The sequence below is a fragment of the Leuresthes tenuis genome, unplaced genomic scaffold (assembly GCF_036924035.1).
Source record: "Leuresthes tenuis unplaced genomic scaffold, fLeuTen1.0.hap1 SCAF_13, whole genome shotgun sequence".
Taxonomy (NCBI): domain Eukaryota; kingdom Metazoa; phylum Chordata; class Actinopteri; order Atheriniformes; family Atherinopsidae; genus Leuresthes; species Leuresthes tenuis.
The window spans coordinates 711,839-739,680 of record NW_027325367.1 but is presented as its reverse complement, the minus strand read 5'-3'; the positions used below and the strand labels follow the sequence as shown (position 1 = coordinate 739,680).

The 27,842-nt window shown below is 43.6% G+C and overlaps 1 protein-coding gene across 4 annotated transcripts; it reads right to left on the bottom strand.

Annotated features, from left to right (window-relative positions):
* Window positions 1–990: 990 nt before the first annotated feature.
* kidins220b (kinase D-interacting substrate 220b) lies at window positions 991–27,185 on the bottom strand. Of its 4 annotated transcripts, XM_072361671.1 has the most exons (31): window positions 27,013–27,185; window positions 21,121–21,279; window positions 20,166–20,264; window positions 19,976–20,074; window positions 19,797–19,895; window positions 19,570–19,671; window positions 19,012–19,110; window positions 18,743–18,940; window positions 18,566–18,664; window positions 17,700–17,798; window positions 17,411–17,509; window positions 16,541–16,718; window positions 15,995–16,159; window positions 14,446–14,625; window positions 14,200–14,365; window positions 13,580–13,731; window positions 13,198–13,487; window positions 12,980–13,120; window positions 12,669–12,906; window positions 11,162–11,250; window positions 10,809–10,953; window positions 10,559–10,721; window positions 10,291–10,469; window positions 7,944–8,179; window positions 7,475–7,588; window positions 6,397–6,426; window positions 4,907–5,044; window positions 4,736–4,834; window positions 4,441–4,665; window positions 2,010–4,347; window positions 991–1,721 (listed from the first exon to the last, which is right to left on the bottom strand). In XM_072361671.1, the coding sequence occupies exons 2-30, from the start codon at window positions 21,250–21,252 to the stop codon at window positions 3,187–3,189; spliced, it is 5,214 nt and encodes a 1,737-aa protein (XP_072217772.1). In that variant the 5' UTR covers window positions 21,253–21,279; window positions 27,013–27,185; the 3' UTR covers window positions 991–1,721; window positions 2,010–3,186. The 4 variants fall into 4 exon arrangements, with proteins under 4 accessions (XP_072217772.1, XP_072217769.1, XP_072217770.1 ...); XM_072361668.1 differs by lacking the exon at window positions 6,397–6,426 and having other exon boundaries at window positions 11,162–11,253; window positions 27,013–27,184; XM_072361669.1 differs by lacking the exons at window positions 6,397–6,426; window positions 7,475–7,588 and having other exon boundaries at window positions 11,162–11,253; window positions 27,013–27,184.
* Between the last annotated feature and the right edge of the window lie 657 nt (window positions 27,186–27,842).

Below are 27,842 nucleotides of genomic sequence, written 5' to 3'. Positions count from 1 at the left end.
TGGTCTCTGGCGCCACCTGCTGGACACCAGCCCCCATCATCCTCTGTGTGGATTTCTTACTGAAACGCTTGTTAGAAAGATCTTAAGCTGCTGTTTAACCAGCAAAAAACAGTAAGTTACTGGGGGGGGGGGCACATGCTCAATGCACTTCATGGGGAATAATATCAGGACAATTACAGGAATAAAGTTACTCACCAAGAAGCCATCCAACACTAATCACTAAACGCTAAAGCAGCCATTATAAGAAACTGTAGAAAATCCACCAGAGTCCAGAGAAAAGTGTTCAGAGAAAACTGCAGTTTTCTGAATGGAGTCTGGTTCAGGCTGCAGTCTGTCTGCTGTCCAGCAGGGGGCGACTCCTGTTCGTCTCTAAGGAAACAACTTTGTTTCTCAGTTAACTGAAGATAAAAAGCCTTTACTGCTGTGTTCATGAGGAATTATAATAAAAAGAATCAAATATAGTTAGGAGCCTGTCATCATGTGGATGGAACGACCTCAGAGACACGAGTTTGAATCATTTCTGAGTTTAATGAGTGAAGCCTGCGTTTGTTCAGAACCAAAGAAGCTCAAATCTGACGTATTTAACATGGAGTCTGGTTTGGAAACGGATCAGATAAACTTTAAACTTCCTGTTAGACTTTAAATATGATGACAGGATGTTTGTGTTTATAAATCTGAAGTCAGAACAGGAAGAGGAAGCAGTTACAGTAAAATCATTTCTTTATGAACATTTTGTGTAATTCAAACTCCAAATGAGCTCATTTAAAAAATATGTATGGAAAGTTAATAACATTCTGCTGGGATTTCCATGTTGGGTTTGAAATCCTCTCAACTCCACATTTGAAAATATTTTACTTTATAATATTTAATATTTTAACTATTGATTATTTTTGTTTTTCTAGTTTCCGTCTTTGTTTTTCATTAAAAGCTGAAATAGATTAAAACGCCGTCGCTGTTGGGTTGATATCAGATAAAAAAACAGGAAACGGCTTCAACATCCAGATTTTATTTGTTCTTTAGAGCACAACAACAGTCACATGATCACGTTAAATCCACTGTTCTTTAAATAAACGAGCAGCCTGTAAACTTCTGTGGGTTTTTATTCTGAACCAAACACTGATTCAAACTTCTTCTGCTTTATTTTAACAACAAACATCAAAGGACTTCTCCAGCTGCTTCAAACTAACTGCGTTAATAATTAGAAGTTTTCATGATCGACTTTGATCCAAAATCACAACAAACGTCAGTTTCTGAGGAAAACAAACGTTAATCTTAGTCTGTAAATGTTTCGTTAAAAACATCCAGAAAAATGACATTTCTGATTATTAAGTTACTGAGTTAAAGCAGCTGCAGACATCAGAATAAAAACATTTCACAACTCGTTAATACTGATCAATAACATCTAAAACCTGATCGAGCAGCATTGATCGGCTCAGGTTTCCACATCAAATGACTGAGAGCGAAGCAGCTTAAACACAGAAAGACGTTCAGCTCCAGAACCAACCGTGATTGGTGGTGTTAAGGTGGCGGTTCCTCGAGCCCACGGCACACCGACAACATGCAGCGAGTTACAACAGAATCTACATCACAGCGAAGCTTCTACAGACTACAGGTGAGAGCATGCAGGTACATCCCAGCGCCAGGACCGCCGTCCACCAGCAGCCGCTCCCCGATCCGTGAGTCGCTCTGAAGAACGAGCGGATTCTAGTTAGTTTCTTCATCTGAGACAGGACCGTAGGATACCCCCCAACAGGACCGTAGGATACCCCGAACATAACCATGGGATACCCCCCCGCAGGACCGTAGGATACCCCCAGCAGGACCGTAGGATACGCCCAGCAGGACCGTAGGATACCCCCAACAGGACCGTGGGATACCCCCAGCAGGACCGTAGGATACCCCCAGCAGGACCCTAGGATACCCCCCAGCATGACCGTAGGATACCCCCAACAGGACCCTAGGATACCCCCAACAGGACCCTAGGATACCCCAGCAGGACCGTAGGATACCCCCAGCATGACCGTAGGATACCCCCCAGCAGGACCGTGGGATACCCCCCAACAGGACCGTAGGATACCCCCCAGCAGGACCGTAGGATACCCCCAGCATGACCGTAGGATACCCCCCAGCAGGACCGTGGGATACCCCCAACAGGACCCTAGGATACCCCCCAACAGGACCGTAGGATACCCCCCAACAGGACCGTAGGATACCCCCAGCATGACCGTAGGATACCCCCCAGCAGGACCGTGGGATACCCCCAACAGGACCCTAGGATACCCCCAGCATGACCGTAGGATACCCCCCAGCAGGACCGTGGGATACCCCCCAACAGGACCGTAGGATACCCCCCAGCAGGACCGTGGGATACCCCCCAGCAGGACCGTAGGATACCCCAGCAGGACCGTAAGATACGCCCAGCAGGACCGTAGGATACCCCCAACAGGACCCTAGGATACCCCCAGCATGACCGTGGGATACCCCCCAGCAGGACCGTAGGATACCCCCCAACAGGACCGTAGGATACCCCCCAGCAGGACCGTGGGATACCCCCCAGCAGGACCGTGGGATACCCCCCAGCAGGACCGTAGGATACCCCAGCAGGACCGTAGGATACCCCCCAGCAGGACCGTGGGATACCCCCCGCATGACCGTAGGATACCCCCCGTAGGATACCCCAACAGGACCGTGGGATACCCCAACAGGACCGTGGGATACCCCCAGGAGGACCCTAGGATACCCCCCGCATGACCGTAGGATACCCCCCGTAGGATACCCCAACAGGACCGTGGGATACCCCAACAGGACCGTGGGATACCCCCAGGAGGACCGTAGGATACCCCCAACAGGACCGTAGGATACCCCCCACAGGACCTTCCAGGTCGGCTCAAGGATTTCAATCAGAAAAGCAGGCTGAACGGGTCTTTAAGGTGTCTGATAACTTCTGGGTCACGGTTCTGTTCTCAGATGAAGAAAACAAGCTAGCGCTCGTTATCTGAATTTTACATTTTTGATTTTGTTTTTATTTTGTAATGAACAAATGATTCACAGATGTTTACCTCCTTTCAACTTTAAACTGGTTTTAATTTTTACTTCAAACATTCTGTCGATGATTAGAGCCAATCTCTGGGAGCTTCTGATTGGTTGAGGACGTGGGAGGCGGCTCTCGTGGTCTTAATCCCGAGGTCACAGGATGCTCTCTCGCTCCTCGCCGAAGGTGACGGTGTCGGACGACACGGTGCAAATCTCTGGCGGGTCTCCGGGCTTCAGGCCCCGCTTCAGGTGAACCACTCGGACGTTCTCGTTATTGGGCCCGGGACGGGTAGCGGTGGAGCTCGGGGGAATGATGACGTCAGCAGTGGAGGCGGCGGTGGGGTTGGAGGAGGTGGAGCTCTCAGCGGGTGGGCGGGGCCGGTTCTGAGCGTTGGTGTTGTTGTTCAGGGTGACATTGCTGGGCGTGTGGTTCAGGTTGTAGGTCTTGGAGGATGGCCAGCTGTCCTCTGGGCTGCTGGTCAGCAGGCTGCACTGGTCCTCGGAGCAGATGGACATGCGCACCACAGCCGGGTCCTGCAGGCCGCTGAGGCTGCTGGGAAGGCCGCGCTTCCTGGCCAGGCTCTCCTCGTCCAGCTCAATCAGGTTGGCCCTCTCCAGCTGCGACAGGTCCGCCTCCTCGTCCTGCAGCGAGTGGTTTGGCGAGCTTTCGTTTGACCGAACGCCGGAGTCGGATGAGTCCTTCTTGTCCAGCATGGCATCGGACAGGTAGTCCTTCCCCTTCAACGCCAGCGATCCGCAGGGTAGCTTGGGATCGACCGCCTTCTTGCCGTCTTTCAGCAGTGGGGCGTTATCTGATTCCTCGGACTCCTCGTCGTCGCTAGTGAGCTTCTGATAGCGCAGCCCACCGCCAGCCTTAAGCTTCAGGTCGGCGGCGCCCTGGAACAGCCCGCCTCTCTCGGCCGAGGTCTTGCGGGTCAGTAGGGACTTGGAGGATCCGTGGTCGCCCTTCTCATCCTCTTCTGTGATGGGGTCCAGCGCGTCACCGTTGGAGGCGAAGTCGGTGCTGTCTGCCGCCGGCTTGGCGGCGCTCCTCTTGTTGAAGGATCTGCGTCCGTCCTGCTCGGCGCCGTCCTTGCCCTTGTCCTCTGATGATGATGTCATGAACTGTTCAGGCTGTGGTTGAACAGGCTTCTCCCCGACGCCGCCGCCCATCTCCAGCTGGGTCATCTGGGCGATGTACTCCTGGTAGGCGTTGCGGTACTCGGCCTGCTGCTTGTCCGTCAGCTTCGAGATGTCGTTGGACGAGTCCTGCGAGTTCAGGCTGGTCATGCTGGCGGTCCGGTGAGCGGTGCCCTGAGGATATACCGCAGAAGAAGCTTAACCTGACAGGAAGTAGGTCACATGATCATCGCTATCGCAGGTCTATGAGCTAAGAGGTTTCCTTACCATCCACGGCATGTTTCCGTGTCGTGGCGGCTCGTCCAGCCCCACGCCACTCAGCTCCTCAAAGCTCAGGTTGAAGCTGTACATACCGTCTGGGTTGGCGGCGCCAGCGTGAGGCGGAGCTAGCGCTCGCCTTCCTGCCTCGACATGCCCGCCCACCAAGCTGCCTTGCTCACTGGCAGCTTCCTCGTGCAGCACCTGACTCTCTATGTGACGCATGTCCAGAACCTGCGGCGGGGAGGCAAGTCAAACCTGGAACTGGTGTAAAAGTGTTTCTGAACATGCTTAATGGACTCACTGTGGCTCTGAAGAGCTGCCAGTCGCCAAAGTTCATGTTCATCTCCTTCTTGAGCTCATCGATGTTGCACTGAGACAAAACGCGTCCGTTCACGTTCGCCTGAAACCAGAAAAACACGGTTAGCGTCAGGAAACGGCGCCGTGGCAGATTCAGTGCCATCGTGTCGCTGACCTTCCTGATGGTGGCGGTGTACTGCACCATCATGCTCTGGTCGATGCCTTCGATGTGCCGCACGCGCTCGCAGACGGCGTCCGTCGTCATGGAGCTGAGGAGGATGGCCGGAGCACCAGACACGACGGAGGCGGAGCCCTGAACACACACACACACACATGCGTTAGACACATGGGAACCGGACCGAGACGCCGAACGGGTCCCTGAGATGTTAGTGATGACTCACCACTTCCTGCTGACACAACACAACCTCAACTAGAGCAGGAAGTGATGTCATTTCTTGGTGTTTGAAGTCTACAGCTCCCTGAGACTGATGGAGGGAGACGATCCTCTTTCAGGAATATTTGTTACTTCACACAGAGCCGTTTGTTTCAGTTTGACTAAAATCTCATGCTGTTGGCCTCTGAACTTCAGTGTGACCGCCATCTTGTTTTCACTGAGTGACGATGTGTGTTTGGCTCTAAGAGTCCTAAAAATAAAGCAGCTCCTAGTTTCACAGTGCAGAGGTGGGGAGGGGGTGACTATGGAAGAGCAAAGGGGTCAAAATTCAGACTTCTCCAAACCACCAGCTTCTCAGAAGTCTGAATTTTGACCCTTTGCTGCCCCGTGCTAACAGGAGGGTGTCAACAGATCAAACAGCTACTTCAGATGCATGCTGGGAGATGTAGTGTTGGGAACACCCCTCTTTGTATCCACAGCATCTGGTGAAGAAACTCGTTTAAACATCCAGCCGTGTGTTCGTAACTATATGGAGGACTAAAGCTGCCATAATCAAAGACTAATATAAAAATATATAGAAGGCAAAAAATAGGTTAAAATGATGATAAATGCTGCTATAATTTAATAATAAATTAAGATATACAGTTAAATACTGTATTAAATGTGAAAAAAACTTCTGCTTCTGCTTTAATTTTACAATTTTATTCCACTTATCCTAATTTAAATATCCATCCATCTTCTATACCCGCCTAATCCATCGGTCGGGTTGCGGGGGGGTGGAGCCTATCCCAGCTGTCACTGGGCGAGAGGCGGAGTCACCTGGACGGGCCGCCAGTCCATCACAGAGACACACAACCACACACACTCACTCCTAAGAGTCACCAATTAACCTAACAGCCGGTGGGAGGAAGCCGGAGTTCATTTAAATATATTTAGTTTGTTTAAATATTTTAGTTTATCTGTTACCTCTTTTTTTAATTAATTTTTTTGACAAACTAATTCTTCATTAACTTTTTGTGGCATTTATCATCATATAAATTAATTTAGCCATTTATTTATCTGTTTTATCTGTTTTGGCAGCGTCGGTCCTCCATACAGAGACTCTGCATCAGTGTAAAATCACAACAAATAAGTTTCTTCTGACAGAAGATGAACTAATAGTTTATTATTACTCAACAACAATTGGAGCAATGTTTACATTTAGCTGAACCTCGCCGTTTGCTGTGGATACTGAAGGGAAGGAGGAAGTGATGTCAGAGCGAGTTCGGTACCTGCTTCCTTCTCAAAGACGAACTCTTAGACTGCAGACAGACGAAGGATGAAAACATCAGAACAGATGAGCGACGGGACACAAACAGGAAATGAAGCTGGTTGACAACAAACATCAGCAACTGTTTTTTCTCCAACAACCACAGAAGAAGAACACAGGAAGTAGAGGACAGCAGAAGAAGAAAAGCAGCACCTGAGACTCAGAGCGCAGAGCTGCACGACCACAAAGCATCTGTTAGTTTGGGTGAACATCGCGACTGAAACGTACGAGTGAAAATGATTGTGGTGATCAGGTGTGTTCCAGCAGGTGATGATGCAGCAAAGAGCTCTTCATCGGGAACCTCAGCAGCTCGCCGCCCTTAAAGACGAACTCCATCAGAACTTAAATCTGTTGGGTCATCAAACAGATTCACACCGGCACGTTCAGACCAAACTTCAGTCAAATTTCATCAGTTTTCCACATCCTCTGGACCGAGATCCTCAATCACGCCTCTTTGCTAACGGCCCGTTTAGAGGTTAGCGTTAGCACAGCGAGCGGTACACGGCGTTCAGTGTAGCAGCGAGAGTGAGGAGAGGACCGGTGTTGTGTTGGAAACACACCTTAAACACAGCTGCAGGTTGTCTGAGTTACAGAACAGAACCGTTCAGCTAGAAAGCTTCAGCTAACAAAGTAATGTGGGAACAATAATGTTCATCTTTCAGAAAGGAACAGCAGTAACTCCTTAGAAGTTGGTGTACGTCATCTTCATTAGCTAAGCTGTTAGCGTTAGCTTCAGCTAACACAGTAATGTGGGAACAATAATGTTCATCTTTCAGAAAGGAGCAGCAATAACTCCTTAGAAGTTGGTGTCCGTCATCTTCATTAGCTAAGCTGTTAGCATTAGCTTCAGCTAACAAAGTAATGTGGGAACAGTAGGTTAGGGTTAGCTTAGGGTTAATAAGTTAACCCAGAACACGTGACTAAACTCAGAGTATTCAGCATGTTTAATCGTGTTTTAATTCATTAAAACATTTTTTACTCGGGGTGTAAAAAGCTTCAGTCTCTGTCGCGTCCTTCAGCTTTCTGCTGCTCGTACTTACAGGTGCGGCGGCGTCCCTGCTGAAGCTTTTAGGAGGCAGGCGCAGATGGAGCTGTGGTGGGAAGGAGGCCACGAATGGGCGTGGCAGCTGGTAAAGATGGTGGGGGAAATATGGCTGAGGGGGGGCAGAAAATCAAAATAATGTTCATGGAGGTGATTAAACATAAAAAAATCAAGGAGTGAATCGCCGCCGCCGCCACACGCCAGCGTTCATGCCACAGGGTCCAGCAGCTAAAAAGGTGCGCTGCCCCTTTAAATAAACACATCTGAGCTGATTGGTTCAGAGGAGCCCTGTGATTGGACGATCAGCTGACCGGTGGCGTGTGTGACAGCAGAGATTCATCCCAAAACATGGAACTCAAACTCATTAAAATGGAAAACGGAAAATGAATGGACCTGAACCAAAGAGATCACATGACATGATGACATCACTGCAGCAGGTAGGGTCAGTGGGCGGGGCCAGAACATACCCTGTTGTAGAAGGGGTGCTGCGGGCCAGCCATGCCGCTGTAGTAGCTGCTGTGAGGCTGCGGGGAGACCACGCCCCCCGGGGGCGGGTTGAAGGGCCCGCTGAAGGAGGCGGACGGCGAGCACGCCGACGACACCTGGCTGTAGACGGAAGTGGGGCGGGGCTGAGCCTCTGGCAGCGGGATGGCGGGATACGGGACTCCGCCCATGTTCATCTGTTCCCGAGCAGCACGGACATCTGGATCAGAAAGAAGAGAAAGGAAACATCTGGATCAGAAAGAAGAGAAAGGAAACATCTGGATCAGAAAGAAGAGAAAGGAAACATCTGGATCAGAAAGAAGAGAAAGGAAACATCTGGATCAGAAAGAAGAGAAACGTCTGGATCAGAAAGAAAATATCTGGATCAGAAAGAAGAGAAAAGAAACATCTGGATCAGAAAGAAGAGAAAGGAAACATCTGGATCAGAAAGAAGAGAAAGGAAACATCTGGATCAGAAAGAAGAGAAAGGAAACATCTGGATAAGAAAGAAGAGAGAGAGGAAACATCTGGATCAGAAAGAAGAGAAAAGAAACATCTGGATCAGAAAGAAGAGAACGGAAACATCTGGATCAGAAAGAAGAGAAAGGAAACATCTGGATCAGAAAGAAGAGAAATTAAACATCTGGATCAGAAAGAAGAGAGAGGGGAAACATCTGGATCAGAAAGAAGAGAAAAGAAACATCTGGATCAGAAAGAAGAGAAAGGAAACATCTGGATCAGAAAGAAGAGAAAGGAAACATCTGGATCAGAAAGAAGAGAAAGGAAACATCTGGATCAGAAAGAAGAGAAAGGAAACATCTGGATCAGAAAGAAGAGAAAGGAAACATCTGGATCAGAAAGAAGAGAAAAGAAACATCTGGATAAGAAAGAAGAGAGAGAGGAAACATCTGGATCAGAAAGAAGAGAAAGGAAACATCTGGATCAGAAAGGAAACATCTGGATCAGAAAGAAAACATCTGGATCAGAAAGAAGAGAAAGAAAACATCTGGATCAGAAAGAAGAGAAAGGAAACATCTGGATCAGAAAGGAAACATCTGGATCAGAAAGGAAACATCTGGATCAGAAAGAAAGTATCTGGATCAGAAAGAAGAGAAAAGAAACATCTGGATCAGAAAGAAGAGAAAGGAAACATCTGGATCAGAAAGAAGAGAAAGGAAACATCTGGATCAGAAAGAAGAGAAAAGAAACATCTGGATCAGAAAGAAGAGAAAAGAAACATCTGGATCAGAAAGAAGAGAAAAGAAACATCTGGATCAGAAAGAAAATATCTGGATCAGAAAGAAGAGAAAGGAAACATCTGGATCAGAAAGAAGAGAAAGGAAACCTCTGGATCAGAAAGAAGAGAAAGGAAACATCTGGATCAGAAAGAAGAGAAAAGAAACATCTGGAGCAGAAAGAAGAGAAAAGAAACATCTGTAACAGAAAGACGAGAAACGAAACATCTGGATCAGAAAGGGAATGGATCGAATGGTCAGAGACAGAGAACATCTGGATCAGAGATGAAACATCTGGATCAAAAAGAAGAGGAAACATCTGGATCGAATAGTCAGAGACAGAGAACATCTGGATCAATAGCAGCTTCGGCTGCAGTGTGGCAGCATTGGATCAGAAAGAAGAGAAACATCTGGATCAGAAATTAAACATCTGGATCAGAGATGAAACATCTGGATCAGAAAGAAGAGAAAGGAAACATCTGGATAAGAAAGAAGAGAAAAGAAACATCTGGATCAATAGCAGCTTCGGCTGCAGTGTGGCAGCATTGGATCAGAAAGAAGAGAAACATCTGGATCAGAAATTAAACATCTGGATCAGAGATGAAACATTTGTAACAGAAAGAAGAGAAAGGAAACATCTGGATCAGAAAGAAGAGAAACATCTGGATCAGAAAGAAGAGAAAGGAAACATCTGGATCAGAAAGAAGAGAAAGGAAACATCTGGATCAGAAAGAAGAGAAACATCTGGATCAGAAAGAAGAGAAAAGAAACATCTGGATCAAAAAGAAGAGAAAGGAAACATCTGGATCGAATAGTCAGAGACAGAGAACATCTGGATCAATAGCAGCTTCGGCTGCAGTGTGGCAGCATTGGATCAGAAATTAAACATCTGGATCAGAAAGAAGAGAAAGGAAACATCTGGATAAGAAAGAAGAGAAACATCTGGATCAGAAAGAAGAGAAAAGAAACATCTGGATCGAATGGTCAGAGACAGAGAACATCTGGATCGAATGGTCAGAGACAGAGAACATCTGGATCGAAGCTTGGCTGTGTGAGGCAGCGTCGGTCTCCTGTGGTCACAGCTGTTCTGTCTCACCTGCGATGATCTCCCGGAGCTTCGGGTCCAGGTTGACGGTGCAGGGCAGGAAGGTCCGGATGTCTCGGGCCGTCAGGACCGGCGTACGTGACGACAGGAAGACCTCGAAGCTGCGAACGTCTCCATCGATCTCCAGCAGCGGCTCCACGTCTTTGGTGGTCGGGATGTTCTTCAACACTCTGACAGACAGAACAGATCGGCTGCTGTTGGACCGGTTCTGGCTCAGTTACCGACGGCAACAACAACAGAAGTAAGTGTGACCCCCAACCTCTCATAGATGGTCTTTAGCGTGGCCTGGTCGGGGACGCCGTCCGTCTCCTCCAGGTACAGGATCAGCCAGGACGTCCTGTAGGGCCACTGCTCCGTCAGGTTGATCCAAGACGCCAGCCGGTCCCAGTTGAAGCTGATCTGATTGGCTCGCAGAAGTCGACCTGAACACAGAGAGGAGGAGGCGGGTCCAGCTGTGCCAGATGTGACCAGGTGTGACCAGGTGCTGAGCAAGAGGACGGAGCCTTTACCTGTGACCGAGACGATATTGAGCAGCCTCCTCATGGTCTGCGGGCTGATGTCGCTGAACCAATCCTCCGTCACCATCAGCTTCGTCAGGTCGAAGGACATCTGACGGGTCACTGAGCGCTGCACCTGGCGGCGCCGATATGTGTCCTGCACACAGAAAACTCTGCTCACACCACGACAAGCAGGTAAGGATCTGAGGACCGCAAAAAGGTCTAAAAGAGCCTGTGAAAGAAAAAAGCCTCCACACAGAAAACTGCACCTGAACACACACACACACACGTGCACACACACACGTGCACACACACGTGCACACACACGAGCACACACACGTGCACACACACACGCAGGATCTCACCCGGCGGTTTAGCGTCGTTTTGCTGCCAAACTTCGTTAATTCTCCCAAACTATGTTGAGACAGTTTTCTGTCCAACTCCTCGTGCCAACCTGCTGAGAGACACAAACACGATGTTAGCTTAGTTTAGCTTTGTTTAGCTTAGTTTAGCTCTGTTTAGCTTAGTTTAGCTCTGTTTAGCTTAGTTTAGTTTCATTTAGCTTAGTTTAGCTCTGTTTAGCTTAGTTTAGTTTCATTTAGCTTAGCTTTGTTTAGATTTGTTTAGCTGTTTAGCTTAGTTTGGTTTCATTTAGCTTAGCTTTGTTTAAATTTCTTTAGCTTAGTTTAGCTTTGTTCAGCTTTGCTTTAGCTTAGTTTAGCTTTGTTTAGATTAGTTTAGCTTTGCTTTAGCTTTGTTTAGATTTGTTTAGCTTAGTTTAGCTTTGTTTAACTTAGTTTAGCTTTGTTTAGATTAGTTTAGCTTAGTTTAGTTTCATTTAGCTTAGCTTTGTTTAGATTTGTTTAGCTTAGTTTAGCTTTGTTTAGCTTAGTTTAGCTTTGCTTTAGCTTAGTTTAGCTTAGTTTAGCTTTGCTTTAGCTTTGTTTAGATTTGTTTAGCTTAGTTTAGCTTAGTTTAGCTTTGTTTAGCTTTGTTTAGATTAGTTTAGCTTAGTTTAGCTTTGTTTAGCTTTGTTTAGCTTAGTTTAGCTTTGTTCAGCTTTGTTTAGCTTAGTTTAGCTTTGTTTAGCTTTGTTTAGCTTAGTTTAGCTTTGTTTAGCTTTGTTTAGCTTAGTTTAGCTTAGTTCAGCTTTGTTCAGCTTAGTTTAGCTTTGTTTAGCTTTGTTCAGCTTAGTTTAGCTTTGTTTAGCTTTGTTTAGCTTTGTTTAGATTAGTTTAGCTTAGTTTAGCTTTGTTTAGCTTAGTTTAGCTTTGTTCAGCTTAGTTTAGCTTTGTTCAGCTTAGTTTAGCTTTGTTTAGCTTTGCTTTAGCTTTGTTTAGATTTGTTTAGCTTAGTTTAGCTTTGTTCAGCTTTGCTTTAGCTTAGTTTAGCTTTGTTTAGATTAGTTTAGCTTTGTTTAGCTTTGTTTAGATTAGTTTAGCTTTGTTTAGCTTTGTTTAGATTAGTTTAGCTTTGTTTAGCTTTGCTTTAGCTTTGTTTAGATTTGTTTAGCTTAGTTTAGCTTTGTTTAGCTTAGTTTAGCTTTGTTTAGCTTTGCTTTAGCTTTGTTTAGATTTGTTTAGCTTAGTTTAGCTTTGTTCAGATTAGTTTAGCTTAGTTTAGCTTTGTTTAGCTTTGTTTAGCTTAGTTTAGCTTTGTTTAGCTTTGCTTTAGCTTTGTTTAGATTTGTTTAGCTTAGTTTAGCTTTGTTCAGATTAGTTTAGCTTTGTTTAGATTTGTTTAGCTTAGTTTAGCTTTGTTCAGCTTATTTTAGCTTAGTTTAGCTTTGTTTAGATTTGTTTAGCTTAGTTTAGCGTCTCTACACACGTGGAGAATTCACTGCAGCATTGGGATTTGTGCTGTAATCGCTACCTTCAGAGTTGGCGGCGTCTCCGTTGGCGGGCGCCGCGGCGCACATCTTCCTGGCGCTGGAGAGTCCTCGGCTGTTGAGGAAGACGGGCAGGTGGACGATGTTCCTCATGTAGTCGTGTCCGTTGATGTTGGAGTCTCTGAGGACGCTGTTCAGGTTCTGGTTGATGGCCTTGATGATGATGTGAGGGTCGCTGGCGAAGATGGAGATGAAGGGACCTTTGGAGAATAGAACCCGCACCTGCCGGAGAAAAGCACCCCTGTTCACCTGAAACCTGATGATGTCACAAACCAGCTGTTTGGTTGTCTCTCACCGTGTCGAGCATCTGGAGGACTTTGTCCTGTTCGCAGGAGTCCAGACCGTCAATGACGACCACCAACCTGGTCTGATGCTGCGTGAAGCCGTCGATGGTCTTCGCCATCCTCGCCATCAGCTCCACCTCGTTCTTTAGAACCTGGAGCACGCAGCAGGGCGGTGAACTGTCAGAGGAAGGAACGCTGTGTGGCGTCCTGCTCTTAAGGCGCCCCTTACCTTCATGAAGCCCTCGCTCTTCAGTTTGTGCATCCTGTTGGCGGCGCTGTGCAGCCTCTTCCTCTGCGAGTTCAGCACGGAGTCGGTCACCTGCCACCACGTCCTGCAGTTCACCAGCACGGCCAGACCCACGATGATGGCGATGCCGATCAGCACGGCGTTCACCGTTTTGTTGTCGTTGTCCACCTTGAAGAGGGCCAGCAGCGCCATGCCGGTGACCAGGCAGACCAGCACGAAGGCGAAGAGGATGACGGACGGCACGCAGCACGTCTTCTTCCACTTCCTCTTACCTGAGAGGACCAACGCAGAGGAAGAGGAGAATGATAAATGACATCACAGCTCCCCAGAATCCGTGTCGCCCCCTGGTGGCTGACTGAAGCACCTTGTGTCTCCTCGGTCTTAAAAACTCTGAACAGACGCGTGGCGAGGAAGCCGAACTCTCTCTCGCAGGCGTCCGACAGCGTGGCGATCATCTCGGCCATCGACGTCTCTCCTCCGACGCTGGACAGACGGTTGTAGTCTGTGAACAGGAACCTGCGGGAGACATCAGCCCACGTTTAGGGGGAATCAAACCTGGGTTGTCTTCTCAGGTATCGAACACTGGTTTCTGCATTGACCATTTCTCAGCATGTGGAGTGGAGCTGCCACTACGCTCGCCGTATGCTCGTTTTTACCAGCGCATGCCGGTGTTTGAACTCTACTCGGAAAGTCCATGGCTTCCTTTTCAGGTGGCCACGCCCAGCCCAGACAGCCCCCCCTCCAGGCCTCGCTCTGCATGAGGTGGGACCACAAAGGCCCGCCACCCTCCTGGACCCGAGTGGATCCTGGATCCAGTCCCAGCAGCAGCAACACAAACCCTGCGTGGACCTTTCCTCGGCTGAGTCATGACCCTGGTCTACTTCTGCTTGAGTGCTAAATATTCAAAAGTGGGATCACGATACAGCTGATGCCACAACCAATCAGAAAGCAGCACGCTGTGTGAGTGAATCAGGAGCGCGTTACCTGACAGGCAGCGCTCTGGTGCTCTGCTCTGGCAGCTCTGGCGGGTTGACGAACATCAGCTTCAGCAGCAGCTCCAGATACCCGATGTGACGGGCCAGGTGAGTGCTGAGCAGCCACGCCCAGGTCCAGCTCTCGCCCTCCCTGCGCCCGCCGAAGTACACGACCACTGCGGGGAAATACAAGCCCGTTTATACCGGGAACTGCAGAAGAAGAAGAAGGAAACAAGGGCAGGAAGTCATGTCTCACCAAAGAAAAGATAGACGAGGGCCAGCAGGCTGAGGGAGACCGCCATGGCGAGTTTTGGGTCAACACTGAAGCCGAGGACGATGGCGACGGAGCCGCAGAGGAGCAGAGACAGGAGGACGACAACCCAGGAGAACTGAAACAGCGGCTCGATCTGCTGCCCAGCGAACGTCTTCATCTCATCTGAGGACGTTAACAGGTGTTTAACAGGCGTGTAATAAGCATGTAACAGGCGTGTAACAGGCGTGTAACAGGCGTGTAATAAGCGTGTAACAGGAGTGCAACAGGTGTGTAACAGGTGTGAAACAGATGTGTAACATGTGTGTAATAAGCGTGTACTAGGCGTGTAACAGGCGTGTAATAAGCGTGTAACAGGCGTGTAACAGGCGTGTAATAAGCGTGTAACAGGCGTGTAACAGATGTGTAACAGGCGTGTAACAGATGTTTAACAGGCGTGTAATAAGCGTGTAACAGGTGTGGAACAGGTGTGTAATAAGCGTGTAACTGGCGTGTAACTGGCGTGTAACTGGCGTGTAACTGGCGTGTAACTGGCGTGTAACAGGCGTGTAACAGGCGTGTAACAGGCGTGTAACTGGCGTGTAACTGGCGTGTAACTGGCGTGTAACTGGCGTGTAACTGGCGTGTAACAGGCGTGTAACTGGCGTGTAACTGGCGTGTAACTGGCGTGTAACTGGCGTGTAACTGGCGTGTAACTGGCGTGTAACAGGCGTGTAACAGGCGTGTAACAGGCGTGTAACTGGCGTGTAACAGGCGTGTAACAGGCGTGTAACTGGCGTGTAACTGGCGTGTAACTGGCGTGTAACTGGCGTGTAACTGGCGTGTAACAGGCGTGTAACAGGCGTGTAACTGGCGTGTAACAGGCGTGTAACAGGCGTGTAACTGGCGTGTAACTGGCGTGTAACTGGCGTGTAACTGGCGTGTAACTGGCGTGTAACAGGCGTGTAACTGGCGTGTAACTGGTGTGTAACTGGCGTGTAACAGGTGTGTAACTGGCGTGTAACAGGCTTGTAACAGGCGTGTAATAAGCGTGTAACTGGTGTGTAACTGGTGTGTAACTGGCGTGTAACAGGCGTGTAACTGGCGTGTAACTGGCGTGTAACAGGCGTGTAACAGGCGTGTAATAAGCGTGTAACTGGCGTGTAACTGGCGTGTAACTGGCGTGTAACTGGCGTGTAACAGGCGTGTAACTGGCGTGTAACTGGCGTGTAACTGGTGTGTAACTGGTGTGTAACTGGCATGTAACTGGCGTGTAACTGGCGTGTAACTGGCGTGTAACAGGCGTGTAATAAGCGTGTAACTGGCGTGTAACTGGCGTGTAACAGGCGTGTAATAAGCGTGTAACTGGAGTGAAACAGGCATTAAACAGGCGTGTAACAGGCATGTAACAGGTGTGTAATAAGCGTGTAACTGGCATGTAACTGGCGTGTAACAGGCGTGTAACAGGCGTGTAACAGGCGTGTAACAGGCGTGTAATAAGCGTGTAACTGGAGTGAAACAGGCGTGTGCATTCAGACGATGTGTGTGGACTCACCCTCCAGCTTCTTCAGCAGGAAGGACTTCCCGCTGCCCCACTGAGCGTACAGACCCACACAGATTGGAGGCTGCATGGTGGGTTCACTCAGGATGTCAGCCAGAGCAGAGCTGTACAGGTCATAGCCCAGCATGTCGCCGTCGGTCTCCGTGGGCGACAGGTGACCTGCAGGGAGGCGGAGACACCGTTTAATGTGAAACATTCACGACGAGTATCAACCAGAACCAGAACTTCAGAGCTTCAACTCCTCTAATTCGTGGTTCGTTAACAGTCAACAGAAACTTCTTAAGATGTTTTTCAGATAAACTTTAATTATAAAACTAATAACAGTCAGAATTTCCTTATTTTAAAGATTTACTTTCCCAACATTGTTTGTAATTGTTTTCTTTTTTTAAATGTTTTTTTCACCTGAATTGATTTATTTTTTATAGTTTGTCTCCAGTGAAGTTGTGAAAGGCTCCAAACTGTAAACTCAAAGCTCCTTATAAACCTGAACTCAGGACAGAATAAATAAGATCATGTTTGGTGATGCAGACAGTAACGTACGCGCTCCAAAGATCTGTGTTAGGATGCTCTTTTGATGGCTACAGTCGACATTGTACGGCGTTTCTCCGGCCTTGTTGGGTCGGTACAGCAGGCGGCCATCTTTGGGGTTTCTGAGGAGGAGCTCCGCCAGGCGGCGACTCCGGCCGCGAATGGCGATGTGAAGGGGAGTGTCTCCTCTCTGGGGAGAAACGGCACCGGGTTAAGGTGGGACATAAAAGACAAAGAGCTGATTTTACTTTAGCACAGCGTCACGGAAACTCTAAGAAGCAAAGAAAACATTCATTCTGGGTTTGGCCAAAGCTTTTTATCCTCTCTTTAGGAGCCATGAAAGGCAAATAAAATAAATAAATTAAAAAAAAGAAAGAAGGGAGTCTGACTGAACTGTTCAATCAAAGATAAAAGGCTGGAAGTTTGGTTCAGTGTGATGTAGCTTCAGATTAACTGGATATGAACCATGATGAGTGTTTCCTAGTTTGGTCTGTCGCCCTCTAGTGGCAGAGAAGAATATTACAAAGAAATTACCCTTAATTAGTCAGTTGTTTAATTAGTTTTCCTCATTGTTCATAGATTATAAAAAAACGTTTTCTTAGCTTATTTCTTTGTTTGCCTTTTACAGCCCCTAAAGTGTGAATAAATATAAAAATAAGTGAACATTTTTTGCCTTTTAAGGCTCGCAAAGTGGAAAAAGTGTTCAAAGCCTCTGTTTGGTGGTCCACTTTCAGGTATTTATTATTTTATTCTGCTTTCAAAGGAACTTTATGGATGAATAATCATGACATCATAGACATTAACCACCAGATTAAGCACTTAACAGCAGCAGCGCACCCTGCCTGAAGGCCAGGTGAACAGCTGAGGGTGTAAATGTCTCACCTTGTCCACAGCCGACACTTTGGCTCCTTTGTCGAGCAGCAGCTCCACGATCTCGATGTTCCTCATCTTCGTGGCTTTGATCAGTGGCGTCTCTGCATCCTGACACAACAAAACACAGATTTTAACCTGTCTGTTGCACTTCCTGCTGCTTCTGTGCTTCCAAACGTTCAGACTTTACAGCTTCACAGCTGTTCATCAGGAGCTTGTAAAACGGCCTCATTTCAAGCAGAATGATAAAAATCTGTCACTAAATCTCAGAAATCACCCGGCAGGTGTGCTCAGCGCTCACCTTGGTGCAGGTCTCGGTGTCGGGGTTACACTGCAGGATGTCTCTCACCATGGTGGCGTTTCCTTTCTCCACGGCCCAGTACAGAGCCGTCTTACTCTCCTGGAACCACAGCAGAGCCAGAGATCAGCTCCCCTGCAGGTGCTCAGCTGGTCGAGCGTTAAAGGACGACATTCTGCTGCCGCTAACTTAAACATTTAAATTAATCCAGATTTCAATGAATCCACATTTAAATGAATCCACATTTAAATTAATCCACATTTAAGTGAATCCACATTTAAATTAATCCACATTTAAATTAATCCACATTCGAATGAATCCACATTTGAATGAATCCACATTTAAATGAATCCACATTTAAATGAATCCACATTTGAGTGAATCCACATTTGAGTGAATCCACATTTGAATGAATCCACATTCGAATGAATCCACATTTGAATGAATCCACATTTAAATGAATCCACATTTAAATGAATCCACATTTAAATGAATCCACATTTGAGTGAATCCACATTTGAGTGAATCCACATTTGAATGAATCCACATTCGAATGAATCCACATTTGAATGAATCCACATTTGAATGAATCCACATTTAAATGAATCCACATTTGAGTGAATCCACATTTAAATGAATCCACATTTGAGTGAATCCACATTTGAATGAATCCACATTCGAATGAATCCACATTTAAATTAATCCACATTTGAATCAGAAGGTTAACTCGAGGCTTGCTCAGTGATGTTTTTTCCGAGCAGAAAACCGGGTCAGGACCGGATGAAGAAGCGGCTCTTCTCAGGCACCCCCAACCGCCCGACCCACCCCTCCGGACCCCAAACCGGTTGCCCCTCCCCCCGTGAGCTAACCTGTCCTCTGATGTCGATGTCGGCGTATTTGTGCAGCAGAGCTCTGACGATCTCCACGTGGCCGCCCCTCACCGCTCCGATCAGCACCGTATCGCCGCTCTGTAACACACAGCAGAGGTCAGCCCCCCATATGGCGCCCCCTGGTGGACACATCTTTCTGGAGAAAGTCCGTCTCACCCGGTCGGGGATGTTGACGTACGTCCCGGCGTCCAGCAGGTCCTGAACGATCTCGGTGTAGCCCTCCTTGGCGGCGATCATCAGCGCCGTGTTCCCGTCTTTGTCGGTCATGTTGACGTTGGGGTTCCTCTTCAGCAGCTCCTTCACCACCTCGGTGTAGCCGCCCTTCACCGCCACGATCAGCGCCGTCATGGAGTTCTGAGGAGACCGCAGACGCAGGTTGATGGACCCGTTTGTTGTCACTGATCTACACCCTGCGTATGACTTACCGCCCCCTCCTGGTCGACATCGGCGCCGTTCTCCAGCAGGTGCATCACACAGTCAAAGTGTCCTTTCCTGGCGGCCCAGATCAGCGGCGTGGTACCGTACTGTCAGACACACGGACAACTTTCACAACACGTCTCTGAGGATTCTTCAGTTCATTCAGTCTGTTCTGAGTTCTGATGATGTGCTGTATCAGGTTCTGTTTCTGTGTCAGGTTCTGTTTCAGGTTCTGTTTCTGTTCTGTGTCAGGTTCTGTGTCAGGTTCTGTTTCTGTTCTGTGTCAGGTTCTGTTTCTGTGTCAGGTTCTGTTTCTGTGTCAGGTTCTGTGTCAGGTTCTGTTCTGTGTCAGGTTCTGTTTCTGTTCTGTGTCAGGTTCTGTTTCTGTTCTGTGTCAGGTTCTGTGTCAGGTTCTGTGTCAGGTTCTGTTTCTGTTCTGTGTCAGGTTCTGTTCTGTGTCAGGTTCTGTTTCTGTTCTGTGTCAGGTTCTGTGTCAGGTTCTATTCTGCATCAGGTTCTGTTTCTGTTCTGAGTCATTTTATGTTATATTGGATCTTTTGGACCACCTTATCAGAACAGTTGACTTTGGCGCCGTTTTCCAGCAGCAGCTTGACGATGTCGGCGTGTCCGCGCCCCGCGGCCCAGATGATGGGATACACGCTGTACTGCTGTGATGGAGAAAGAGGAAAGAGGAGGTCAGCGTGGAACGACAGTGCGCCCGTCAGTGGGCGTGTCAGTGGGCGTGTCCATCAGTGGGCGTGTCAGTGGGCGTGTCCATCAGTGGGCGTGTCACCTGTCCCGTGGTGTTGGGATTGGCTCCCTCCTCCAGCAGCAGCTTCGTCACCTCCAGCCGTCCTTTGTAGGCCGCCCACATCAGCGCCGTCCAGCCGCCCTGAAACACCACCCACGGCGTCAGTTACCACACGTCACTGTTGCTGAACTACTACATTTCCCATAAGGCTTTGCTCCCACCATGTCTCTGTGCTCGATGTAGGCGCTGCTCTCCAGCAGCTCCTTCACCACGTCCACGTGACCCTCCTTAGCGGCACAGATCAGAGCCGACCAGCAATCCTGACGACAAAGAGAAGACGGGAGCGTTTATTTATCCACAAACAAAACAAAACCACAGGTCACGGCGAGGGGGAGCGCTCATTCTGCTCACCACGTCGTCCAGGTTAACGTTGGCTCCCCTCCTGATGAGCTCCTGAATGATCTCCAGGCTGCCCTGCTCCGCCGCCAGCATGAGCGGCGTCTGACCATTCTGCACACAAACACAACGAATAAACAAACACGAGTAAACAAACACAACGAGTAAACAAACACAACAAGTAAACAAACACAACGAGTAAACAAACTCAACGAGTAAACAAACACAACAAGTAAACAAACGCGACGAGTAAACAAACACAACGAGTAAACAAACACAAGTAAACAAACACAACGAGTAAACAAACACAACGAGTAAACAAACACGAGTAAACAAACACGAGTAAACAAACACGAGTAAACAAACGCGACGAGTAAACAAACACGACGAGTAAACAAACGCAACCAGTAAACAAACGCAACCAGTAAACAAACGCAACGAGTAAACAAACGCAACGAGTAAACAAACGCGACGAGTAAACAAACGCGACGAGTAAACAAACGCGACGAGTAAACAAACGCAACCAGTAAACAAACGCAACGAGTAAACAAACGCGACGAGTAAACAAACGCGACGAGTAAACAAACACAACCAGTAAACAAACACAACCAGTAAACAAACACAACAGTTAAAAATATGAGCAAACACACAAATTAAACTCATGAGAAACAACACAAGAAAAACTGAAAGGATAAAGGGCCCCAACACGGAGCCCTGGGGTTCTCCCTGGAGGAAGAGATCTTATATCTTTATGGGACCTTTCTAACTAAAGAAAGGAAATTAATAAATAAACAGTAACTCAAGCTAAAAGCGCAGCACGTGCACGTGTGCGACAGTAATAACCGTCCGTGTGAAACGGGGCGACCACTGAGCAGAGCGTGTTGGAGGGAGTTAAACGAAGCGTCAGATCGTTTACATGAGAAATGAAGCACATCAGGACAAAAACAAGTAAAAAGCTAAATATTCATACGTCGCTGCGTCCGTCCACCTCCTTGAAGCGGTCCAGGTGAGCCTTCAGAGCAGCCAGGTTCTCCTCCTCCACGTAGCTGAACAGGTTCTGGATGGCCAGCGTGGTCATCTTGATGGACGTGGTCGTGTCCATGGCTGCGGTCTGTCACTGCGCCCCCTGCTGGCGGAGGACAGAAACGTTTCAGATGGTCACGGAATGAACTAAAAGAAAGACTTAATGGGACAGAAGTTAAAGAGATAAATGAACTGATTAATGATTTATTTCCATATATATTTCTAACCCTGAATAAATATTCATAGAACTAAACAAACTCGTTTTATCAGCTTCAAAATAAAACATTTATTCCACCTTTTCCTGACATTTACGTCCTGCGGCTGCAAACTTCACAGGTTTGACTGAAGTTCTATCAGCAAGCTGCCAGCCTCTGATAAGACTCACCACTGAGAGCTGAAAGAGCCTCGTTTCGCTGTCACAAAGGAGCAAATTCTTTATGAAATGCAGCCGATATGATGTGCTGTGCGTCCGAGCTGCATTATTCAGCAGAGACGGAGCAACAATAACTATATATAACTATAACAATAAGTAACTTTAGCATTTTCTCCTACTCACAGTTTCCTTTTATCTCTGATCAGTTTTAATCTGCAGCCTGTTGGAACACTGAGAAATAATAAGAATAAAATACAAGCTGAGATTCTGAGTTTTTGTCTTTTTTAAATAAAAACATGTTGTTACTGAACGTCTACAGGCAGGAACTGACATTCATTACACCTGCAGCAGGCTGCATGACGGTCGGGGTAGTTTCCATGTTCTCCCACAGTTAACTGACCCAAAGAGTACAGAAAATGATGGAAGGATGGAGCTTTTAGAGTCTGATTATGATTGCTACCATTGAATCATCCTATTCGGCTGAATATATTCGATTACCAAATATTCGGTGCATCCCTACTTAAAATCTTTTTATTTTAACATGATTTTGACCTTAGAGGTGAAAATGTTTTTGATTTTATTAAGATTTATGAAGATGTTTTATAGCTTCTTTATGAAGATGTTTTATAGCTTCTTTATGAAGATGTTTTAGAGCTTCTTTATTTAGATGTTTTATAGCTTCTTTATTTAAATGTTTTATAGCTTCTTTATTTAAATGTTTTATAGCTTCTTTATGAAGATGTTTTAGAGCTTCTTTATTTAGATGTTTTATAGCTTCTTTATGAAGATGTTTTATAGCTTCTTTATTTAAATGTTTTATAGCTTCTTTATGAAGATGTTTTATAGCTTCTTTATGAAGATGTTTTATAGCTTCTTTATGAAGATGTTTTATAGCTTCTTTATTTAGATGTTTTATAGCTTCTTTATTTAAATGTTTTATAGCTTCTTTATTTAGATGTTTTATAGCTTCTTTATTTAAATGTTTTATAGCTTCTTTATTTAAATGTTTTATAGCTTCTTTATTTAAATGTTTTATAGCTTCTTTATGAAGATGTTTTATAGCTTCTTTATGAAGATGTTTTAGAGCTTCTTTATTTTGATGTTTTAGAGCTTCTTTATTTAAATGTTTTATAGCTTCTTTATGAAGATGTTTTATAGCTTCTTTATGAAGATGTTTTATAGCTTCTTTATGAAGATGTTTTATAGCTTCTTTATTTAGATGTTTTATAGCTTCTTTATTTAAATGTTTTATAGCTTCTTTATTTAGATGTTTTATAGCTTCTTTATTTAAATGTTTTATAGCTTCTTTATTTAAATGTTTTATAGCTTCTTTATTTAAATGTTTTATAGCTTCTTTATGAAGATGTTTTATAGCTTCTTTATGAAGATGTTTTAGAGCTTCTTTATTTTGATGTTTTAGAGCTTCTTTATTTAGATGTTTTATAGCTTCTTTATGAAGATGTTTTATAGCTTCTTTATTTAGATGTTTTATAGCTTCTTTATTTAAATGTTTTATAGCTTCTTTATGAAGATGTTTTATAGCTTCTTTATTAAGATGTTTTATAGCTTCTTTATGAAGATGTTTTATAGCTTCTTTATGAAGATGTTTTATAGCTTCTTTATGAAGATGTTTTATAGCTTCTTTATTTAGATGTTTTCTAGCTTCTTTATGAAGATGTTTTCTAGCTTCTTTATTTAGATGTTTTCTAGCTTCTTTATGAAGATGTTTTATAGCTTCTTTATTTAGATGTTTTATAGCTTCTTTATGAAGATGTTTTATAGCTTCTTTATGAAGATGTTTTAGAGCTTCTTTATGAAGATGTTTTAAGCTTCTTTATTTAGATGTTTTATAGCTTCTTTATGAAGATGTTTTATAACTTCTTTATGAAGATGTTTTATAGCTTCTTTGTTTAGATGTTTTATAGCTTCTTTGTTTAGATGTTTTATAGCTTCTTTATTTAAATGTTTTATAGCTTCTTTATTAAGATGTTTTATACCTTCTTTATTTAGATGTTTTATAGCTTCTTTATTAAGATGTTTTATAGCTTCTTTATGAAGATGTTTTATAGCTTCTTTATGATGTTTTATAGCTTCTTTATGAAGATGTTTTAGAGCTTCTTTGTTTAGATGTTTTATAGCTTCTTTATGAAGATGTTTTATAGCTTCTTTATTTAGATGTTTTATAGCTTCTTTATGAAGATGTTTTATAGCTTCTTTATTAAGATGTTTTATAGCTTCTTTATTTAGATGTTTTATAGCTTCTTTATGAAGATGTTTTATAGCTTCTTTATGAAGATGTTTTATAGCTTCTTTATTTAGATGTTTTACAGCTTCTTTATTTAGATGTTTTATAGCTTCTTTATTTAAATGTTTTATAGCTTCTTTATGAAGATGTTTTATAGCTTCTTTATTTAAATGTTTTATAGCTTCTGTATGAAGATGTTTTATAGCTTCTTTATTTAAATGTTTTATAGCTTCTTTATGAAGATGTTTTATAGCTTCTTTATGAAGATGTTTTATAGCTTCTTTGTTTAGATGTTTTATAGCTTCTTTATGAAGATGTTTTATAGCTTCTTTATTTAGATGTGTTATAGCTTCTTTATTTAGATGTTTTATAACTTCTTTATTTAAATGTTTTATAGCTTCTTTATGAAGATGTTTTATAGCTTCTTTATGAAGATGTTTTATAGCTTCTTTATTTAGATGTTTTATAGCTTCTTTATTTGAATGTTTTAGAGCTTCTTTATGAAGATGTTTTATAGCTTCTTTGTTTAGATGTTTTATAGCTTCTTTATGAAGATGTTTTATAGCTTCTTTATTTAGATGTTTTATAGCTTCTTTATGAAGATGTTTTATAGCTTCTTTATTTAAATGTTTTATAGCTTCTTTATGAAGATGTTTTATAGCTTCTTTATTTAAATGTTTTATAGCTTCTTTATGAAGATGTTTTATAGCTTCTTTATGAAGATGTTTTATAGCTTCTTTATGAAGATGTTTTATAGCTTCTTTGTTTAGATGTTTTATAGCTTCTTTATTAAGATGTTTTATAGCTTCTTTATTTAGATGTTTTATAGCTTCTTTATGAAGATGTTTTATAGCTTCTTTGTTTAGGTGTTTTATAGCTTCTTTATGAAGATGTTTTATAGCTTCTTTATTTAGATGTTTTATAGCTTCTTTATGATGTTTTATAGCTTCTTTATGAAGATGTTTTATAGCTTCTTTGTTTAGATGTTTTATAGCTTCTTTATGAAGATGTTTTATAGCTTCTTTATGAAGATGTTTTATAGCTTCTTTATTTAGATGTTTTATAGCTTCTTTATTTCGATGTTTTCTAGCTTCTTTATTTCGATGTTTTATAGCTTCTTTATTTCGATGTTTTCTAGCTTCTTTATTTCGATGTTTTCTAGCTTCTTTATTTCGATGTTTTCTAGCTTCTTTATTTCGATGTTTTCTAGCTTCTTTATTTCGATGTTTTCTAGCTTCTTTATTTCGATGTTTTAGAGCTTCTTTATTTAGATGTTTTATAGCTTCTTTATTTAGATGTTTTATAACTTTATGAAGATGTTTTCTAGCTTCTTTATTTAGATGTTTTATAGCTTCTTTATTTAGATGTTTTAGAGCTTCTTTATTTAGATGTTTTATAGCTTCTTTATGAAGATGTTTTATAGCGTCTTTATTTTGATGTTTTATAGCTTCTTTTTTTAGATGTTTTATAGCTTCTTTATTTTCTTTATTTTGATGTTTTAAAGATATTTTATAGTTTGTTTATATCTGTTTTTATTTTCTACTTCTGCTTTCTATGAGTTTCACTGACAATAAACTTCTGTTTTATTCGATTATTAAATGTTGCCAACATCATCTGCAGGCTTAATCTCTGAAGAAGACAAACTTCAGTCAAACCATCTAAATGTTTCTGGAACTTTTAGTTCCAGTTCTGGTTCTGGTCCGGTGCTGGACCCAGTTTTAAGTTGGTTCTGTGAAGAGCTGGTTTGAGTTTCCACCACAAAGTCACTTCTGGACCTCCTGTGGTGAGCAGGGCTGCACAGTTAACTTTAACCCTTTATTACTGTGTTTTACTGAAGAAAACACAAATAAAATAGAAAATTAAATCATTTATACTAAAATAATCGTACAGAATGTGAAGTAAATATAATTTTCTGCTTTGTTTTAAACTGCATTCATTTAAACTTGTGTTAATGTTGCTATTTCTTTACTTTGACATTTAGTTTTTCATTTATTATTCAAATAGGAATATATTTAAGAAACGCCCCCTAATTAGCATAATGAGGCAGAAATGTAAAAATAAAACAGAATTAATTAGGGAGAGAAAATTCAGAGGGGAAATAAGAGAATAACATAAATGTATGAATACGATTAATTAAAAAGATAAAATTAAAATGAAATAAAGAGATAAATTATTTAGAGAAAATAATACATCAATACGTTGAAAAGGAAATTAATACAGTAACAAGAAATATTAACATTAACACAAGCTTAAACGAATGCCGTTTAAAGTAAAGATCTCATGATTATTTTGGCATAAATCATTTTTTCATTTAATTTTAGTTGCATTTGTCATCATATAAACTTATTTATTTATCTGTTTATATATTTGTGGCAGCTTCAGTCCTCCATATGCAACAGCAAAAACTGGGATAAAATATATCTGAGGAAGATTGTGTAGAATAATAAAATCATGACATTTATCATCATATTTCTGTTTAATGATCATTTTAATGCTTCTACCACCAAACTAAATCTTTATTCTGCAGACTGAACCCATTAAAAACAGAATATCCATTCAATAAGAGCTGTACATGTAATATATATTAAATTAATCATTTATTACCTTATTATTCTGTATTATTATTATTCTCCTTTTTATGTTTATGAAAATGAGCCAATTAGGGCTTTATCTCACCTATAAATATGTAAAATAAACCGGATTACTGTCAGTTTTACTGTATATCTGCTGTCTGGTGGGTGCAGCACACATTATTTATTATCTATACATCTCAAATGAAACCACTGCAGTAAACAGGTGAATTATAATAAATTAGACCCAATCATCTTGTGTAATATCATATAAATGCGCTGTCCTGGTTAATAAAGCCACAGCACAGAAATCAGGCATGAATTTATCTCCATTTGTTGAGCTGCAGGGTCATAAACACATTAATTACACGAAATAAAGCAGCCGCGTTATTTTACGGCTCCGTAAAGATAATACCGCCGCTGTTATGACGGCAGTAACCGGAATAACCTTCAGACTCCGACTGACGACGAGCAACAAGCTAAAGCTCTGCCGCATTATTCACATTTTCCTCCATAAAAACACAGGAATCAAACCCATTTGACCCTGATTTATCCACTCTGGTTCTGCGCCTGACAAGTGCCAATCAATAATTAATCGATGGCAGGAAAGGATGCTGGCGGTGAGACCGAACCAGAGAGGCTCTTTTTTACCTTCAGGTGAGAATTAGTTTGGGTTTAACTGTTCCGGTTCGGTCTTCAGATCGACTGTCGGCGGATTTAGCGTCGTGTCCTCGGCCCGTGTTGCGATGACTGCCCGCAGTTATTGTCCATCCCCGACAACAGCAGCCATCTTGGTCAGAATAACAGCCGAGACAACAGCGCAGCCAATCACAGCACAGCCAGCGTCAAGCGCGCCAAAATGAGACCGTTACTTCCTGACGGCTGCCAAAATAAAAGCTGTTTCCTGTAGTCAACAAAATAAAGTCACCATCCTTTTGGATAAATAAAACATAAAAATGTCACTGACATGATGGAAGAATCCATCCAACTCCATTCATGATCAGATTATAGGTTGTTTAATAAAACCCTCCCAATCAGTTTAATCACTCTGAAGGTTTTTGACAGGATGGATGGATGGCACAGATGAAAATGAATCAATAGATGGATGGATGGATGGATGATGGATGGATGGATGGATGGAACTCTGAGGGGTTGGATGAATCTGATGTAATGCTGTCCACTAAATCTAAACACTAATTAAAGGTGTGATGGTGTCTGATCCAGAAAATGCCACAAATATGTTGTTTTTGTACAAACATGGTTCTTGTTCTTGTTCGTCTGAAAAGTTTAGTCTTTAACATATTTGTTTGATGGATGGATGGCTTTAGATATAAAGACTTGGGGTTGGGTTAGGGGTTAGGATGGATGGATGGATGGATGGATGGATGGATATTTGTTCAGGTCTATAGTTAGTTTTACATCAAAATTCCTTAACCACAAACTCTAAAGATATCAACCTACTGATTTTTCTGGTTTTGCAC